Source organism: Palaemon carinicauda, chromosome 19 (genome assembly GCF_036898095.1).
Source record: "Palaemon carinicauda isolate YSFRI2023 chromosome 19, ASM3689809v2, whole genome shotgun sequence".
Taxonomy (NCBI): Eukaryota; Metazoa; Arthropoda; class Malacostraca; order Decapoda; family Palaemonidae; genus Palaemon; species Palaemon carinicauda.
The window spans coordinates 8,626,119-8,646,388 of NC_090743.1; the positions used below are offsets into that span (position 1 = coordinate 8,626,119).

Consider the following 20,270-nt stretch of genomic DNA (forward strand, 5'->3'; position numbering starts at 1 on the left):
AATATCATACAAACAAAAAAGGCAGTATTATACAAAGTAGTTTGTTAGACTGACAATTTTCGGCCTATTGGTAACATCTCGTAATGGTGATCGCCAGATTGCGGTTCGAGTCCCGCTTAAACTCGTAAGCTCCTTTAGTGTCTGCAATCTCACCATCCTCGTGAGCTAAGGATGGGGGTTTTTGGGGGAGCATATAGGTCTACTTGCTGAGTCATCAGCAGCTATTTCCTGGCCCTCCCTGATCCTAGCTTGGATGGAGAGGCATTATCACTGTCCCTTGCCTCTGCCTTTCATGAGTAGCCTTTAATTAAACTGTATAAAGTGCAAGTGATAAGAGATCATTTTCGTATTGGAATGATGAAATATTCCTAATTCCTCGGGTTTATATATATATATATATATATATATATATATATATATATATATATATATATATATATATATATATATATATATATATATATGTGTGTGTGTGTGTGTGTGTGTGTGTGTGTGTGTGTGTATATATACATATATATACATATATACATATATATATATATATATATATATATATATATATATATATATATATATATATATATATATATATATATATATATATATATGCTCTTGTTCCCTATTTTTATCAATCTATATCTAATAAACCTTATGGAAACACCGGAAGTAATGTTAAAAACTCTCTCCTAGGGGTAGGACTGAATCAGAGAAACTTTCGAAAGGACGAACCAAAGACATAAAGAATATTGATCAATTTGTATCCATTTCTTTTAAGATTATTCGTACATTTGTTTATTACCTCTAGAACTTAAAATCATAATTTATTAATTACACAAAATATTTCTATTTCCACCAGAAAGATGCTTCCAAAAGGTCTGAAGAATGACATCCAGATCCTGTTTATTATTTGGATGGTAATTACTGGCTGGCATGCAAGTGTTGCTGCTCCTGAGCCCGGACCTCAGTGTGAGTATCATTTATATTTACACATTCAATTACAGTACAGTATAAAATATATTTATTTTTTTTATTTTTTCAACTTTATTAGTCCCATTGCATAGTAGGATCGGCTGCTCGACTCAATATTTTCTATATAGTTCTGCTCCCTGCATCATCCTCTTCCAGTCCCATCCCACCCATATCCCTCCTCACCACATCCATCCGTGTGATCCTCAATACTGGCATGCCCTTTTACCCCCAAAGGACGTACTGGTACGTTTCACAAAAGCCATCCCTTTACCCCCATGGACGTACCGGTACGTCCTCGCAAAAAAATGCTATAAAAATTTTTTTTTCATATTTTTGATAATTTTTTGAGAAAATTCAGACATTTTCCAAGAGAATGAGACCAACCTGACCTCTCTATGACCAAAATTAAGGCTGTTAGAGCAATTTAAAAGAAATATACAGCAAAATGTGCTGGGAAAAAAGTAACCCCTTGGGGGTTAAGGGTTGGAAATTTCCAAAAAGCCTGGGGGTAAAAGGGCTAACTCTCATGATTGGTTCCACATCCTTCCCTTTTATTACATGGCCTCAGTATCACAGATGAGCTTCCCGAACATTCTCCTTTTCTATTCATATACCACACATTCTTCTAAGATCTTAACTATCGTTCCTTTCCAGTAGTGCTATTCCAGAAATCGTCTTACCATCCTCATCTTGGTTCTTTTCAACCTTCTTCCTCTTTCCTCTTAAGTGCCTAAGCCTCTGCCCCATATATTAGTACTGGCTTGATAATTATAACTGTCCTATAGATCTTCAGTTTGGGTCTTAATGGCATTTTCGTGTCTAAAACAACTCTTAGTTATTTCTCTTCATTTTCACCATGCTTCTTTCACTCTGTCTCAATGCTTACTCAGTATCTCCCTCCTCTGTTCTTATTTATCCCAAGTAGTTAAGCTCATTGTTCTGTTTTAGCCCTGTGCCATTTTTCCCAATGCAAACGTTGGGAGAAACCATGCACTCTGTATAAATCATATGTTTCCTTTTCCTGCTAGCATGGCGTTCTTCACTTCCTACTGGAGAAAACCTTGCCAAGGAAGCAGAGAAGGGGAACTTGGAGAAAGTGAAAGATCTTGTTTCAAGAGGAGCTGATGTCAATTTCAGTGGTGGTATGTATAACTTCTATCGATACATTCGTGGAAACATTTGAAATTCGAAATCAACTCTTAATTTAATAATTGGTTAAGATATGAATAAATGAAAAGTATGAGAGACAACTGTATTGATATAAAGTATTGCGTGATTTGGTAACATGGTATTATTTTAATCATACTCTTTAGATTGTTCATTGTTTGCTTCAAGAAATGGATAGTTGATAGTTTCTTGGTATTAGGGCTCTTTCTTTGCGTAAACACACAAGGCTTCTGAAAGATGATATAAACTTCTAGTAATTTCTTATGGTCCTCCCATACTTTATAGATAGGTACATTTTATGCATGTCTTGCCATTGTTTGGCCCCATGACTTGCTGTTTTTATTCTCTATCAAGCTAAATACTTAAAGAAGGATTTTGGAAGTTATAAAGAATATGCAATATTGATACCACTTGTATTTCAACAATCAATTCTGAATTAGAAGAAAATCTACATGTTCCTTTTATGCAGTTTATGTACGAATTTGTGTTACATGATAGATACATCTAATACTTGTAATTCATGGTTTTATAACCATACTCAGTGTATACAGGCTCGCCCATGTTTCAGGAAATCCCTTATGGAATGCTGCTAGAGGTGGATACATCGAAATCGTCAAATATCTCATTGAATCTGGTGCAAACCCTGATGGAGGTAAGCAGGATTGTTTGCTATGGTATTACTGGTAATTTACGCTTCTACATTTGCTCTTCCTTCAAATTGATATGCATAATTGTTTTATTCGGTATGTATATCCTCTCTCTCTCTCTCTCTCTCTCTCTCTCTCTCTCTCTCTCTCTCTCTCTCTCTCTCTCTCTCTCTCTCTGTGCTATGTTTTACAATGATTTTATACCAACCCGTTGTGCAGCCCAAATCTGTTTCAAATTTCAATTTGCAGTATCATCCACTACGATAATTGACTTTATTACCGAGAAGAAGAGAAGAGAAATACTGGAAGACACTATTAAAATAACAGTCATTATTTTTCTAAACCTCGTAAGGAAAGTTACGAGTAGGAACGAATGAACTGACGCGATAAACTTTCCAGCTATCCACTGCAGTTGGGAGATTCGCTTGAGAAATTTCTTTTCTGACGAGGGATTCAGCTGAGTTTAGTGGTACTGCTAGGGTGCCAAAGCCCACCCTCCTTCGTTATCCACCACAAATGAAGATGCATATGCTGAATCCCCCTACTGCTGCTACCTCAGCGGTCACCAAGGCAACCGGAGGAAGCAGCAGGGCCTATCGGAACTAGGTCATAATTGCTCACCATTCATTCCTATTTGTAGCATGCACTTTTGCCCCTCTCACATCTATCCTCCTATCATCTAGCGCTTTCTTCACTCCAGCCATCCATCCAAACCTTGGCCTTCCTCTTGTACTTCTCCCATCAACTCCTCCTCCTTCTCTCTACATGGCCAAACCACCTTAACACATTCATATCCACTCTACAGTAGCTGCTTATTCATTCCTTACACCCGTTCTCACCCTCACTACTTCGTTCCTAGCCCTAATTGAGATGCACCAGCCATACTCCTCAGACACTTCATCTCCTCCGAGTCTGCAATCAATGCACTATTATCTGAAAACAATTGATTCATCTACCACTCATGATCACTCTCATCTATCATTTTCAATCCTTGAACAAGTACTTGAGCATCCACCTCTTTCACAACTCCATCGACAAGCAAATTGCATAAACATGGTGACATCACACAACCTTGTCTCAGCCCCACTCTCACTGGAAACCACTCGCTCACTTCATTTCTTATCCTAACACACACTTTACTGCTTATGAATAAACTTTTCACTGCTTGCAACAACCTTCCACCAGCTCCATAACATAACCTGATCACATTCATCATCACTTCCCTATTAACTCTATCATAAGCTTTCTCCAGATCCATAAATGCAACATACACCTTACTTTTTGCTAAATATTTCCCGCATATCTGCCTAACTGTAAAAACCTGATTCATACACCCCTTACCTTTTCTAAAGCCACCCTGCACCTCTAAGATTGCATCTTCTTTTTTATCCTTAATCCTATTAAATAGCACTTAAGCATACACTTTTCCAATCACACTCAACAAACAAATACCCCAAGAATTACAACTCTCATGCACATCTCCCTTACCTTTGTAATAATGCGGAACAGTACATGCACACACCCAGTCCACTGGTACCATTGACAACATAATACATATATTAAAAGATCTCGCCAACCATTCTCGATCCACCCCTCTTTACTCTTCTCACTTCTTTCCAAAAATTCTTATTCTCTTCATACGAACGACCAGTTACTTTACGTTTTACTTCCACATTTTTCTCCATAGATCTTTTTTTCCTCTACACTATTACTCTGCAGCCATTCTTCAAATACCATCTTTTTCTCTTCCACTTCCATCTTCACTCCTTCATTCCACCATTCACTACCCTTCCTCATGCTTTCAAAATGGAATCTATCCCTTTTAAATTTAAGTCATGTCGTAACTGAAAATAGTTTTATACATTGCATTGCTAAGATAAATTTTATGTAAAATTACTGATTCCTACATAGATTGTAGCAATAACAAGATGAACCCAATGTCGAAAGGAGTAATCTATTTCTTATATTATAAAATTACAATCTTGTATAAATCCTGGTGAATTACATGATATAAAAACAATTACAATTCGATAAATGGAAAGTATAGTAGAATTTAACCACCAACTCTTATTATTATGATATATTCAATCTGATACCCGGAACAATTCTAGTTAGCTCGTAAGTAACAAGAATTAATTAATAAAAAGAGAACTATTTTTGTCAGCAGAAAAATTAGCTAAATAAGATAGGAATTTGAATGCTGACCTTTTTCTACAGATGAATCATTTAAGGGTGGAATCGTTGCAGTAGCAGCCGAGCACAACCACTTGGATATTCTCGACATCCTGATAGCATCTGGTGCCAGTGTAACACCTGGAGAATGTAAGAACAAGTTTCAAATATTCTATATAAATGAGCTCATTTACAATAAACTCATTTCTCTTATGTAGTATTGATATGTAAATTCCAGCTTCCATTCTTACTGTTTTGTGATAATTTTTTATGTCTTGTGCTTTGTATAATACTAATATTTTTTATCTTATAATAATTAGAATTAACTTGGACATAGAATTAATTTCTGATGTGATATATCTGCCAAATTATTTTCTCTATGCCTCTATTTATCTTCTTTGTCTGCATCTTTTCCCACTTCTATATGGGGTCGATGTTCCTGGCCAGCGTTCTCCATCTACCTCTGTCCCACACCTCATCACCGGTTAATCCCTTTGATCGAAGGTCATCCTTGATACAGTCCATCCACCTTCGCTTTGGTCTCCCTCTCCTTCTCGTTCCCTGTACCTCCATTCCCATCACTCTCCTCCCAATGTATTGTTCATCTCTTCTCATGACATGACCATACCACCTCAGTCTGCAAATTGTATAAACATGGTGACATCACACAACCTTGTCTCAGCCCCACTCTCACTGGAAACCACTCGCTCACTTCATTTCTTATCCTAACACACACTTTACTGCTTATGAATAAACTTTTCACTGCTTGCAACAACCTTCCACCAGCTCCATAACATAACCTGATCACATTCATCATCACTTCCCTATTAACTCTATCATAAGCTTTCTCCAGATCCATAAATGCTACATACACCTTACTTTTTGCTAAATATTTCCCGCATATCTGCCTAACTGTAAAAACCTGATTCATACACCCCTTACCTTTTCTAAAGCCACCCTCTATTTATGTCTTACAAATAGTCAACTAATAGCGCAACTCTTACACTGAATTGAGGATCGTTCAAATTCTCATCATGTTACAGATGGTAGAAATGTATTATTCAGAGCTGCTGAAAACGGCCACCTAGAAGCTGTTCGTAAGTTGATCCAGGCCGGAGCTGATGTGAATTATGGCGACGGTAAGTCTTCTGGACTTTACTTGATATTTTGTACTTCAAATTGATAATTATTTATTTTATAACTAAAAATAATCAGATCACTTCGTATTTCATACTTTAAATTCACATAATTGTATACAGATGATATGTTTATACCATTAATTTTCACGTTTTCTTTATTTATTTTCCTAAAATATAAAGCTTTGAGTCAATTCTTACTGTCTCTATTTGCAGGGTTTTCTCTACTAAATGCTGCAAAAAATGGTCACTTAGAAGTCGTCAAAACTTTTATAGATGCTGGAGCTGATGTTAATGCCGGCGGAGGTGAGTTGTGTAAAATAGCTTAGATTTCATATGTACACAAGCAAAGAAACAATCTAAATTAGGTATAGAATTGTATGTCAGTAAATGAGAGTAGTTAAAGCTAATTCAAGGGCATTCGTTCCTCTTACACTACTTGGTTACAGGTCACCTCTGGACACAAAATACCAGTTTCAGATGATTTTAGGAAGTCTTTAGTTAGACTGGATAGTTAGTAGAAAACTTTCCTCCCCAGAAGGCTTGCAAACTTGTAGGAGAGATTTTTATAAATTCTTGCTAGAGGTGCTAGCTGTCTTCAGATTGCACGTTTTGTTAGTTTTTGACCTTTTAATCTTGTGTAGACATACATAAGATAGTATGATTTAACCATAATTTTCTCCACTTGGGTCACCCTTTCCTCACTTTCTCTGTTTAAGTCCTACCCATAGAAAAGCTTTTTCAGCGTTGTTTCTGGAGTTGCCGTAAAGATTATTAGATGTAGGTTGCTAAAGATAGTGAATGAGACTGAAGTTTTAAATTTTAAAATGAACAGTGAGGAGTTAGGACCAATTCATCATTCTATTACGAAAATTATCTTTCGCTTGAATTTATACAGCTGTGAGAAAAATTATCAGTTGAACTTATTTTTTTCTCCACATGACATTCGACATACTTCTTATTGGGCTCTCACTTTGGTTAATCCTTGAGTTAGATTAATATATTTATTTTTTGGAAATGAAATCGGGAGGGTTTAACTATAATTTGACACCAAAACAAAAATAAATGAAGATCGACATTTTCACTCCGCAGCAAAATTAGTTGTCTATAAGCTCCTGCAATATGCAGATATCCATGTTTTTTTTTGTGGGGGGGGGGGGAGGGACTCGAAAAGGCTGAAAACACAATAGTCATTAGTCTTACTCAGCTGTTATCTAGAATAATTATGAGAACAGAATTGAGTACCTGATTCATTAATAAACCCATGTATTATATGGGCTTGTCGGGACCAAGTCGGAGTGACTGAAAACAGCATGGATTAACCCATGAATGTATCTTGTTTCAACCGCTCATGAATGGACCTTGTTTAAAGCACCCATTAGGGGCCTTTGTTTCAAACGCCCATGAGTGGAACATATTTCAAGTGCCCACGAGTGAACCTTGTTCTAACCGCCCTTGAGTGGACCTTGTTTTAAGTGCCCATAGTGGACCTTGTCTCCAACAAAATACAAAGGAACAGAACATGCACGTGTATTTGCATATAAATACAATGTGAGTGACTAACCTATTATATTCACCGCAGTCTATCCAGGTGAAATGAGCCACGCCCACCTTGTGACGTCATAGCATGCTTCCACTGCTCACAAGAGTTCTCTCTCAGTGCAAGCATGACTGATGTTGTTCAACAAAAATTCAAGTAGAATTTGGGTTTTAAATTCGTTCTCCACCCTTTTAATTATAATTTCTACAATTATCCGTCACAGAAACATAACAGTGATATCTATAACTTATGTTAAAATTATCATAATAGTTCTCCATTCATTATCATCTAATTCACGCTTCATAGTCTTCAGGCATGAAGGCCTGGGTCTTGCAACTCTTCTAATGCCTTGTGGAGCACAGCTAAACGTTTGGTGAATTAATCTTTCTTGGGGAGTGCGAAGAACATGCCCAAACCATCTCCATTTACCCCTCATCATGATATCCACATAGTCATTTGAGTAATCTCTTGTATAGTTTCATTTCTAATCCTGTTCAGCCATTTAACTTCCAATATCTTTTTGAGGTCTTTGTTCTCAAATCTGCTAAATCTATTGCAGATATTCATTGTCATACCATAACCCATGTCCATATAGCAATACCTCTTCTTCTTCTTTTTCTGCATCTTTTCCCACTTTTATGTGGGGTCGATGTTTCTGGCCAGGGTTCTCCATCTACCTCTGTCCCACACTTCATCACCAGTTAATCCCTTTAATCGAAGGTCGTCCTTGATACAGTCAATCCACCTTCGCTTTGGTTTCCCTCTCCTCGTTCCCTGTTCCTACATTACCCTATGTACCGTTCATCTCTTCTCATGACATAACCATACCACCTCAGTCTACTTTCATGGATATTATGTGATAGTTTTCTAACTCCTGTGGTACCCCTAATTACCTCATTCCGTATCTTATCTCTTCTTGTCACCCAACACATCCATCTCAACACTCATCTCTGCCACATCCAGCTTCTCTTCTGTCTTCTTTATTGCCCACATCTCAGCTCCATACATAATTACCGATCTCACAACTGTCCTGTGTACTTTACCTTTCAACTTAACCCCTATTTTCTAGTCGCACAGTACACCACGCAATTTTATTTCCAATTCTTCCATCGTGCTTGTATTCTGTGGTTTATCTCTGCCCTCAGATCACCATCCTCTGCAACTCTTGATCCTAAATACTTGAAATTTTCAACTCTTTTCAATCTCTCTCCTTGTAAACTAACTTCCCCATTCTCCCCATTTTTCAGTCTCAAATACTCTTTTTCCTGCTGATCTTCAATCCTCTATTTTCTATGTCTCTTCTCCACTCCTCCAGTTTCTCTTCTACTACCTCTTGCCTAGTGGTACACAGTATAACATCATCAGCAAAAAGCATACACCAAGGAGACTGATCTCTAATACCTTGTGTTACTACATCCATGACCAGATCAAATAGGTAAGGGCTAAATGCAGACCCCCGATGTAGTCCCACATTTACTGGGACTTTCTGTTAGGCCTATACTGCTCTTAACATTTGCTTCTGCCCTCTCATAAATATCTTGGGTGATTCTTATGTATTTCTCAGGGACTCCCTTTTCTCTCATACATCTCCACAGCTCCTGACGTGGTACTGGATCGTATGCCTTCTCCATGTCAATAAAGACCATATGAAATCCTTTCTTTTTCTCCTGATGTTTTTCTGTCATCTGCCTCAAAGTAAATATTGCATCTACAGTCCCTATTCCAGGCATGAATTCAAATTTTTCTCACCAATTGTTGTTTGATCTCTTAGTCTCTTCTCAATGATCTTCTCCCATATCTTCATAGCATGGCTTATCAACTTTATGCCTCTGTAGTTAGTAGTTACCACATTCCTGGATGTCTCCTTTCCCCTTATAGATGGGAATTATTAGGCTTACTCTCCATTCCTCTGGCATCTTTTCCTGATTGAAGATATTTTGCATCAGGCCCCACAAGATATCTATGCCCTCCTCTCCATGACTCTTCCATACCTCAACTGGTATATTATCCGGTCCTGCAGCTTTACTATTTTTCATCTTCTTTACTGCTTATTCTACTTCTCTTCTAGTCACTCCTATGGTAACTGTCTCGTTTGGGAGTCCATCTTCAAATACTGTTCTTGGGTTCTCCTCATTCAATAGTCCTTCAAAATAAGTTTCTCACATTCTTTAAATTCATTCTCTTCTGCTAGAACTCTACCATTGCTATCTTTTATTTGCCTTATCTGTGTCTGGTCTTTAGATGCAGCATCTCGGGCCTTAGCAATTCGTAATATTTTCTTCTCTCCTTATGGTGTTTCCATCTCTTTATAGACTTTTTGAATATCTCTGCATTCACATTTGCTACTGCTCGTTTTGCTTCTTTCTTTGCCTGCTTATAGTTTTCTTTATCCTGCTCTTGTCCTGATAGATCTGCCTTCTTCATGGCTTCTTTCTTGGATTTTACCCGTTCTTGCACCTCATCATTCCACCACCACGATTCTTTATCATTTGGAGGTTTTCTTCCTGATGACTTTCCAAGTACTTCCTCGCCGATCCTTAGAATCACTTTACTATTCTCGGTCCACCATTCTTGCACATCCTCATATAACCTTACTGCCTCCAGCACTCTTTCCTTGAACAAGACTCAGTTCTGCCTCTTTCAATTTCCACCACTTAATCTTTGGTTCCATTCTCGTCTTTTTACTTCTCCTACAATTCCTTAGTCCGCAATCAATTACCACTAACCTGTGTTGCGCTGCTTCAATCTCCCCATTTATCACCTTGCAATTTCTAAGCTCCGTCAGATGGTCTCTCTTACACAGCAGCAAATCTATCTGGCTCTCCCTGCCACCGCTACTGTAAGTAATCAGTCTGTTAATCTTTTTCTCAAAGAAGATGTTGATCATTGCTAGGTCAAAAGCCACTGCAAAATCAATCACTCTTTCTCCCCCCATCATTTCTCTCGCCCTCACCCCAACCTCCATGCACACTCTCTATCCCTTCCCTACTAATTCCTAAGTAGCCATTCAGATCTCCTTCTATAATTACCCTTTCCCTTGCAGGAATCATTCTAAGCTCCTGGTCCATCTCCTCCCAGAATGCATCCTTCTCCTCCTCTGTACATCCAGTTTGCGGGGCATAGGCACACACCACATTGACTATTGTTGCACTCAGTCCCTGCTTTAAACTCATAATTCTCTCATTTTTCCTATTCACTCCAATCAAACTTTCCTTCAAATCTTTCGATAATATTGTTCCTACACCTTTTCATCCTTCCATATTGTCTCCACTGTAATAAAATTTACAACCTTCGCCTAGTTCTCTTGCCTTATTTCCCTTCCACCTGGTCTCCTGCACACACAACATTCCAATCTTTCTTCTCTCCATGAGGTCAACCAGCTCTCGCCCTTTTTCCAGTCATTGTCCCCACATTCAGAGTTGCTACTCTCATCCTTTCCTCAGATATTTTCCTCTGAGCTTGCCTCTTTAACCCAGGCCGCCCATGACTGGGTAACCCTTGCCGATTTTTCGGAGGGATCAGGCGAGGTCCCAATGCGTCCCCTACAGGGAACGGCCTAGCATTAATTCTAATCTCACAATCTCCACCAGCCATATTGGTTTTGGCTAATTTTTTATGGCCGGATGCCTTTCCTGCTGCCAACCCTCCCCATTTACCCGGGCTTGGGACCGGCACCAAGTTGAGGCTGGCTTGCCCCCCCCCCATCATAGCAATACCGATCTCACTAAACTATATAGTTTGGTTTTTATATATAATTACCGGCAATTTGATTTCCAATTTTACTTCACCTAGCCTTTGTCTGAATGTTTTTTTTTTTTCAGTCTTTCTTTCACTAAACTATAATTCTAAAGACCCTGTATTGGAGGTCATAGTTCCTAGATAGCCTACTGTTTTTAGAATGATTTACTGTCAATTCATTCTCATCATTTATTTATTTCCCTATTTCCTTTCCTCACTGGGTTATTTTTCCCTATTGGAGCCCTTGGGCTTATAGCTTCTTGCTTTTCCAACTAGGGTTGTAGCTTGGCTAGTAATAATAGTAATAATAATAATACTTAAATGATTGTACTTCATTAATCCCTCCTCCTCCCAATGACATTTCATCTTCCATTGTATACTCTGTTCTCATCATCTGTCTTTCTTCTATTTATCTTGGGAACCTCGTGTGATATTTCATGTATTCTGGCGAGCAAGTATTTCAAATCATTGGAGTATAAATGTTTATAAATTGTTCTTAATATGTGCAGCTATTATCAAGCTCACTTGTTATTTGTAATTCTTTCAACACTTTTAATGATTGTCCGTTGAAGATTAAAATTTTTGTTTCTATTAATATGTTTACAGATCTTACATCAGAAGATGTTTGTTTATTGTAGTTGATGTGTACTTTATGAGTTAATTCAGTTTCTGTGTATTTTTTCACAACAACAGAAATTGTTCGTAATTGACATTAATGGCATTGTTATTAGTTAATAGAAGCTCAAAAGTACTGTTAATAATGTGTATGGTTTCTGTTTGCAAAAAATATAGAAGTTAGTTTTTATAACAGTTGAATAGTTCTGAGATTAGCATTAAAAGTTCCTATTTGCAATTCTTACAATTACTAAATTATTCTTCTAGTGACTTTGATAATTATTGCTTTAAGCCAGATTGTTCCTGTTAGCAGATCATAAAAATGTATTAGCAATTTTGTGCATTGTAGTTAATAATACTGTTGTTAACGTGTGTGGTTCCAGACTGTTATCAGAGGTGTAGTAAATCACAAAGTACTTTTCAAATCAACAATAAAACATATATATTTTTTTTTACTTTTACCAAAACTTTTTTTTTTATTTGTATTTCATCCTATTTCTAATACTCCTCAGGTTGGATATTGAACAACGTAGCCCATGCTGGTGAGACTGAAGTTATGAAATCTCTCATTGCTGCTGGTGCTACGAAAGAGCATATAGGTATTTAAAGAATTTGTTGTTGAAATTTTATGGATTCTATCACAATGGTCGTAATAACCTCCTAACTTTTCTGTTTACTGGTACTTTTGAATTATCTTCCCTCTAAAAGCCTCAACAATCCAGATTTACAGGGGCGTAGCTTTTTCTTCTAAGAGAGGGGCACCTCTAAATCATCGTCAGGAAAAAAAAGTATGTAAACATACTTTTAAAATTACTACCAACTCACCAGTTTAATGGGCTATTTACTAACTCCGTTAGCCACTTCCCTTTGGCCCCCAAATCTCTAGCTACGCCCTTGTTTCAGAGGGAAAGGTACAGGCTATTGTCATCATTATAGTGTATAGTTCATTTGTCATTTCAAATTTTATAGCTTGATTTGAATAATTAAAGATTCTTTTAGTTGAGAAATTAAACATAATCACTTACAATATGTCAGTTACAAATTGATTTTAGTCAAATTCAGCGAATACTGAAGTAAACCTTGTTCCGACACTAAATACAAACTATTCTTCTATTTATAGGGATTATAATTTTGGAGAAGCTGGAAGACTAGCCATAAAGTCTCTACCACTTGTTAGTTAGCAAGGGCCCCGTTCACTCACTTACCAGTGTATCGGACCCACTTTTGTTTTTGGCTTGGCAGAGAACCGACTTACCGTTCTCCATCTTACCAACTGTTTAGACTTTGCCATTTGGATTAATCTTTTCTTTCTCTTTTCAGGTGTGGTTGTTTCTTCTTTCTGCCATCCATCATATGGACTTGTTCGGAACCTGAAAGGTGCTCCTGTGGTACCTTCATGTCCTTGGCTGAGGCTGACCCAATTCGTTGTGTTCGGGCTACCGGGAGTAGTCATCCTCAGAAGTAGAACTTCTGTCTCCTAGCAGTGCTGTTTTCGACCCCCTTGCTATCTGTTAGGCACTTTTTTAGCCCTCGCCTTCTGCTTCTGATGCTGCTGCCGAAGTCTGTGTTCTTCCCCCTTCTGAGGATGGTGTTGAGCAAAGGCCTAGGCCTGCTCCTGCCAGACATCACCACTCCTCCTCGTCTTCCAATTATTCGTAGTGTGACTCCCCTGCAGAGGATCGCTGTTGATGAGCTCAGTGGGCCCACCCGCCACAGCGCCGACCTGCTGTTGATGACAGGAGCCCTCGCCATAACAGGGTTTGCTCGTTGTCAAGGGATCGCAGTCCTCTGGCGCCGTCAATGATCTCGATTCCCTCCGCCCGCTGTCAAGGGATCTCGGTCCTCTCCGCCCACCCAGATGTTCGCCTTCGCCCTCCGTCAGGAAACAGCGCTTTGATTCCAAGGAACGGCTGTCCTCTCTCCACTCTCCATCTCGTGAACGCCGCTCGCCACTTCGTGATCGTCACTTGTCATCTCGTGATTGTCACTAGTCAGCTCATGATAGTCACTCGCCAGGGAGTGGTCGTCACTTGTCAGCTTGTTGTATGCCAGCTCGCAGTTCTCTCAAGTGTGATCATTACTCGCTAGCATGATGCTCTCCATCTCCCATGTGCGATCTTCACGCTCCCGCAAATGATCTTCCTTCCCCAGCTCAGTAACACCTTGACGAACTTCAGAGACCATCAGCGACCATCCCACAGAGGCCTGCGCATCAATCTGATTCGCTAGGAAGAATTGGGCACCCAGTTCCTTTCCCTACTGGCTTCAAGGAACCTCCTAAGAAGTTTGTTTCTACTGATTCCATCTCTCCAGCGTACTCTTCTAGGACAGAGTGAGAAGACCTGTAAATGCTGTTTGCATTCAGCAAAGTAAGACCTGTCTCTCCTCATTTTCAGGTACTGAGACCACGATCTCTCAGGAGGCGATCTCCATCTGTTGACCTTCCTAAGGATACTTCAGACCTGTCTACTGTGGGGAAACCTCCATCCTGGTTCGATACCCTGGTGAAGGTAGTCGCAGGAACAGTGCAGCCCGCAAAACAGGATTCTGTTGGATAAATCGGTCTCCTCCTCCTCTTCCTTTCCTCCATCTGACCCTAGGCAGAGGTCTGTCTTCTAAAGCCACAAACCCTCTTATGATTGTCTGGGAGGGCTCATAGAGCTGCAGGAATAGCTGTGAACATCCAGCAGGACTTCTTGCAGCTAGAGGTGACTGAGGAATCCAACTCTCGCTCTGGTTGATCTTCTCCATGCTCATACAAGCAAGGGCTTGCAATCTCCTCGGGAGATCTCGCTAGTGCCGAGATTTCGGCCATCTCCGATTGAGGTGGTCCCTCCAGAACTTTGTCCCATCTCCAGACCACCATAGCATCCTGTGGCAGAACCTTCTGCGAGAGAAGGTCAAACTTATTGGGGGTGACAGGAACCTTCCAGACCTTCGCTGCTGGAGGAATTCCCGCCACCTCGCAGAGAGCCTAAGAATGCTAAGACAGTGCCAAAGAATGCCTAGGTGAGAGAAGCTCTTCAGCAAGGCAGGATTCTCCCCCCCCCCCAGCAGCAGAAATGTCTGCAAGCGACGTATCTTCAGCCTTGAATGTTGACGACCTCGACCCACCCGTGGCTCTTATGGGTAAGAGCTCAGAGGGGGAAGATGAACTGGACTTTAAATATGAGTACCTGCTTAGGGCCGCCTGTCCAAAGTTCAACTCAGAAACGGAGCAGAAGGCGTCAAAATACACCTTCTAATAGGTTCTAGCCTGCATGAGGGCCATCAATGGGTTAGCTGACCCAGAGACAGCCCCCTTAATAGGGCAAGGACACTGTCCTTGACTATGGTACCCAATGATCTCCTGAGGCCTGTTCAGCTTTGCCCTGGTCGAAGAGGTTGATGACTACCTGAAAGGTGGTGTTCTCCCAGATCGCCGGCTATTCTAGTTCGCTCTGTGTGGGCTTGTCCTCCAAGCTCCTACAACCAATATTCGTACAGTAGAGGAGATACTATGAGGTTTAGGATGAGCCTCTTCCTGCTTTGCCTCTAGACTCCTCCTCAGAGGCACTCTCAAGGGGAGTCTCTTTCGATAGGCTTTCTGGGCTCTCAGTCTCCTTTTCAGCGTCTGAGATCCTAAACATAGATATGTGGCTAGGATCAGTGGGGCACTTAGTTAAAACTGAGGATTGGTCCAAGGATTCTACTAGAGGGTCTATGGAAACCTTCCTTGTATCAGGCATCCGGACCATTAAATATGGGTGATTGCGATACTCTAGCACCAGGATGCTGCTCTTTCTTATTCAAGACGGAATGAGTCGAGAGAGCGGCTGAAAGCTGGAGGAAGTCCAATCAGGACTTTCTTCTCCATAGGGCCTTGACATCTTGATCCTATGGTAACGCCCCACCACCGCCGAAGAAACATCAGCAAGTCACCAAACCCTCGACCATTGGGACAGCAGAGTCTTCGTAAAGGTGTACAAGAAGCCCTTTCTTGCACCAGTAGTTACCTATGGATGAACACAATACTCAGACACCAGGATGCGGTGATACATAGGTTCCACAGACAGGTCCCACAGGTTGAGGTCTTCAAGCTCAGGAACTCCACCTTGGATGGCTAAAGGCTGGAGGAAGTACAATCAGGATTCCCATCTCCATAGGGCCTTGGTATCTTGAGCCTACGGTAAGGCTCCACCACCACTGAAGAAACAGCCGCAAGTCACCAAATCCCTGATTAGTAGGACGGCAGAGTCCTTGAAAAGGTGTCCAAGAAGCCCTTTCCTACACAAGACCAGAAGGCCTCCAAGTTCTCTGGAGGAGGAAAATGGAGAAAAGGAATTAGCTGAGGTCGCTCCTGCTAGGGAAGGCAATCCTCCCACTTGCCCACCTGTGGGTGGATGCTTGTAACGTCGCTGGCAGAGGTGGCTGCAGACAGGGCAGAACCAAGGACAGTCTTCGTGATTCGTGCAAGGTATCACGTCCCGTTCATTCAATCTCTCCCTCCACTGACTAGGGATCCAGTATCACAAGCACACAGGTTGCACGGGCCGCTATCCATGTATTGCACAGTTAGGTGTCAGGGTTTCTCTCAGTTACGTGCAGATCCAATACGAGAAAAACCTAGGTTAAATGCTAAGCCAGTTGGTTCAGACTTCCCCCCTCCTGATGGCTGAGTCATCTCTATAAAAAGCGGAAGGGTTTATATTTAGTGTCGGAACTAATGACAAGTTTGGAAGTAATCTGTATTTTTCACGATACAAACCTGTAGCTTATTCATACTAATTGTCTCGCCATTGCCTGTCCCCTTAGAAAGTTCTGCATGCAATCAAAAGTCTCAGACACTGGTGTGTGAGTGAGTGGGGTAGCTGGCTACCCCCTGCTAACCACCCTCCCAGCTAACTAGCAGGTGGTAGTTACACCACCTTAAAAGTCTTCATGGCTTGTCTCCCAGCTTCATCAAAGCATAATCCTTATAAATAGGTACAGGTTTGTATTATTAGAAAAAATACAATTACTTCCAAATTTGTCATGCTACCTCGACATTTTTTTTAGATAACCTGTATGAACTATTCACCTTATCAGCCTTTTCTATCGTTGCTCTTTGCTTTAGCCATATTTTGTAACTATTCTATCCTGCTTTTTAATCTTCTTACCTTTTTATGTTGTCTTTACTTTTCTAACTTCAAATTTTAAAAATTTTTCGTTACCTTTTTCGTCCATGTCATCAAGTTTTCATACCGCCGGCATCTTCTTATCCCACATTGATAAGCTCTGGCGTAATCTGTTTGAAATTTCCGTTTTGGGGGGATGTTTATTGTCATATTAAAGTTGTTTGATTTCGTTTTTAAGTTCAGACCACCAAAGAAGACCATTTATAACAACAGGTAGGATTTGCCTGATAAGATTCCCCATTTTGTGCGATGTACCATCGTGGACCAAAATCTTCTTATTTCACCTCTTGATAAGAATTACATCAAATGTTATTAAAATGAATCCAGTGTTTTGTAAATATGTCAAACATAATGGTCTTCTCACTTTATTCATTGCAGATGTTTCAATGAGAGCTGCGGCCAGAGGTGGACATTTGGAGACTGTGAAATTGCTACTCGACAACGGAGCAGATGCGAAGAGAGGTAATACTCACTCAAGGGAAACATTGTTGACTGCTTGTATATAGGGTCGCTGGTTTCATGATAACCTGTTGACACTTTCACTGACTACTGCTTGCTTTTGTTTAACTGGATATTTTTTCTATTTCTTACTAACCTTGGCAAATTCATTAACGGTCTCATCCATTCTTATACACAGTATTAAAGTACCTCGAATTTTGGTGGGGAATCTTGGGATAATGAGAACTTTTCATTTCCACTTGACCGTTCTTATTGAAATTTCATAATTTTTTCCTGTTCGAAGATTATTCTAGGAACTAAGGTCACCTTAGTAACTAGTAGCTACTTACAACTTTCACAATATATATATATATATATATATATATATATATATATATATATATATATATATATATATATATATATATATATATATATATATACATATATATATATGTATATATATGCATATATATATATATATATATATATATATATATATATATATATATATATATATATATATATGCGTGTGTGTGTATGTGTGTGTATAAGGTGTACTGTAGATTACCGTTATGCCAGAAAATGGGTGTAACATATCTTTACCATTAGTTCATATATTCTCGTATAGAAATAGAACCTAGGAGTTTCTACTTCATCAGTATTTTTCTACAAAAAACAAGAACCTGACTTTTTATCTTCCATTCTATTTTATTTTTTTTGAACATTTTAGAAAGGAACCACTAAGAGTTCGATTTTCATTTTTCGATAGCTGGTCTTTTGAGGACAGCAGCAACTGCCGGAAACCTAGATATTGTGAAACTCTTCCTTGAAGCTGGTGCCAATATCACCTATGAAGGTAAGGAAGTCTTTTCTCGCTTTTTCTATCATAGATATTGCCCGCGGTTTCTCGTAATATGAAAATGACTACAATTCTTAACATTTTCTGGATATTCAGTTGTAGGAGTTTATTAGATAAGATCTAATTGACTTAATTCTATTTCAAAATGCAGATCTTTCATGCTATCATAGTGAAATTTGAGATTTTTATGCGAAAGAGACCTATTTTGTATATGAAATAGAAATGTATTAACTGTAAAAGAAATAGGCCAATTGTACCAAAAAATCTGATATCAAGTACGTAACTACAAAAAGGGGTTTCACTTGATTAAGCCAGTCTTCTTCATGAATATTTCTTACCAAGAGATCAAGTACATTGAAATATCATTCCCAAGGTTCTTGAAAATTGATGTCAGTTTTGCAAAATTTACCCATATGATCTGTAATGTAGAATAATTAAATCCTCAAATATCTTAGGGTTATGTGAATGTTTTCATCGACTTTACGTACTTAATACTATTTTCCTCAATCATTATATATAATTTTTCCATTTCCTGTGAATTATTTCTTAAATTTTGTTGCTTTTCATTATGGTCATCCATTTACGTATGCATTCATTGTCATTTCGTACTGCATTATATTTTAATGAACTATCACCATCAAATAACCATTCAATATCAAGAATTCTCACCTGCTTCGTGATTTTCAGTTGTATTTGGGTATCCTTTGCACTATGCCGCCAGTAAAGGTCATATGGATATCGTTGCTCTGTTGGTCAACCACAGTGGTGACATCAACAGGAAGTTGACTCAAGGTAGGTCATATTTAGGGAATTTGGATGTAATCTGTGTGTACGTTTACAGTGTATCCTAGTTTCATGGTTTACTCTTCAGTAACTGAAAAAAATAATGAAATTTGATTTTCATATGATTCCCACCCCTCTTTTCTTTGTTGATTTTTCAGTTCATGTAACTGTCTTCCATCACGTTGAAGTTTTTTTTATTTATTTATTATCTTTCCTTATAGGCATAAGGAAATGGGTCATTAATGGTTATTATTACCATTAAATATAAAAAAGTAATGAGCCCTTTCATTATTTAGCCACTTGCCAAAATGATCTGTACCATATTTTCCTCACATTTCGAAGTTTAGCGATAACCATTTAGTATTAGCCGCACAAGCCTTCAAGTTGCGGTTAAGGGGGCAGATAGACTATGCTGTGTAAACCTATTTCAACCTGAGCAAGGCTAGAAATCCTGGCCCACATAGTGCAAGTTGCCGATGATACCATTGAGGTAAAATGCCTCTTTATTTCTATTTACCGATTAATGATATTGGGCTGTTGTTATAGTTATTGTTTATTATAAGAGGTTTGTTTAGTCGAGTGTTGTAGAAATGGTGGCTGCGTCGTATAGAAGTAACTGTATTCACAAAATATTCTGCTTTTTTCTGTGGATGACGTACCTTTGCGTCATCTGACTCTCAGTGTTTGAGAATATTAGGACAAATTTTATGTCATTGGAACTTGAAATTAATAAGATTTATATAAAGGAATTAATAAATTATGCTTCATAATTGTCATTGTAGGGGTACCACATAAGGTGCTGTGTAAGGAACCTTAACTTTTTTGCAGCATCCTTCAGCCACTAGGCCCATTGCTTCCTGTCTTTAACTTTTCAACTTTGCTTTACTCCGACTTGCAGCCTCACGTTAACTTATTCAAATATCCACTCTTACAGAACAAATCCTTCTCTGTAGTCTTTTGGAAGACTAGATATATATAACAACTAGGGAACTAGTTTTGTTTGAAGGTAAAATTTTGTTAGAAGATCCTGACCATAGAAAAGTTAAG

At 39.0% G+C, this 20,270-nt stretch overlaps 1 protein-coding gene across 1 annotated transcript in view; it reads left to right on the forward strand.

The window, feature by feature from the left end:
- Positions 1-860: 860 nt before the first annotated feature.
- Positions 861-20,270, forward strand: part of LOC137658901 (putative ankyrin repeat protein RF_0381) — a 32,171-nt gene continuing 12,761 nt past the window's right edge. Inside the window, exons 1-10 of the mRNA XM_068394022.1 lie at positions 861-966; positions 1,998-2,111; positions 2,705-2,788; positions 5,001-5,105; positions 5,999-6,094; positions 6,308-6,397; positions 12,497-12,583; positions 17,519-17,602; positions 18,351-18,437; positions 19,128-19,232. Of these exons, the coding sequence (XP_068250123.1) occupies positions 861-966; positions 1,998-2,111; positions 2,705-2,788; positions 5,001-5,105; positions 5,999-6,094; positions 6,308-6,397; positions 12,497-12,583; positions 17,519-17,602; positions 18,351-18,437; positions 19,128-19,232 (958 nt within the window). The remainder of the gene's footprint in view (positions 967-1,997; positions 2,112-2,704; positions 2,789-5,000; positions 5,106-5,998; positions 6,095-6,307; positions 6,398-12,496; positions 12,584-17,518; positions 17,603-18,350; positions 18,438-19,127; positions 19,233-20,270) is intronic.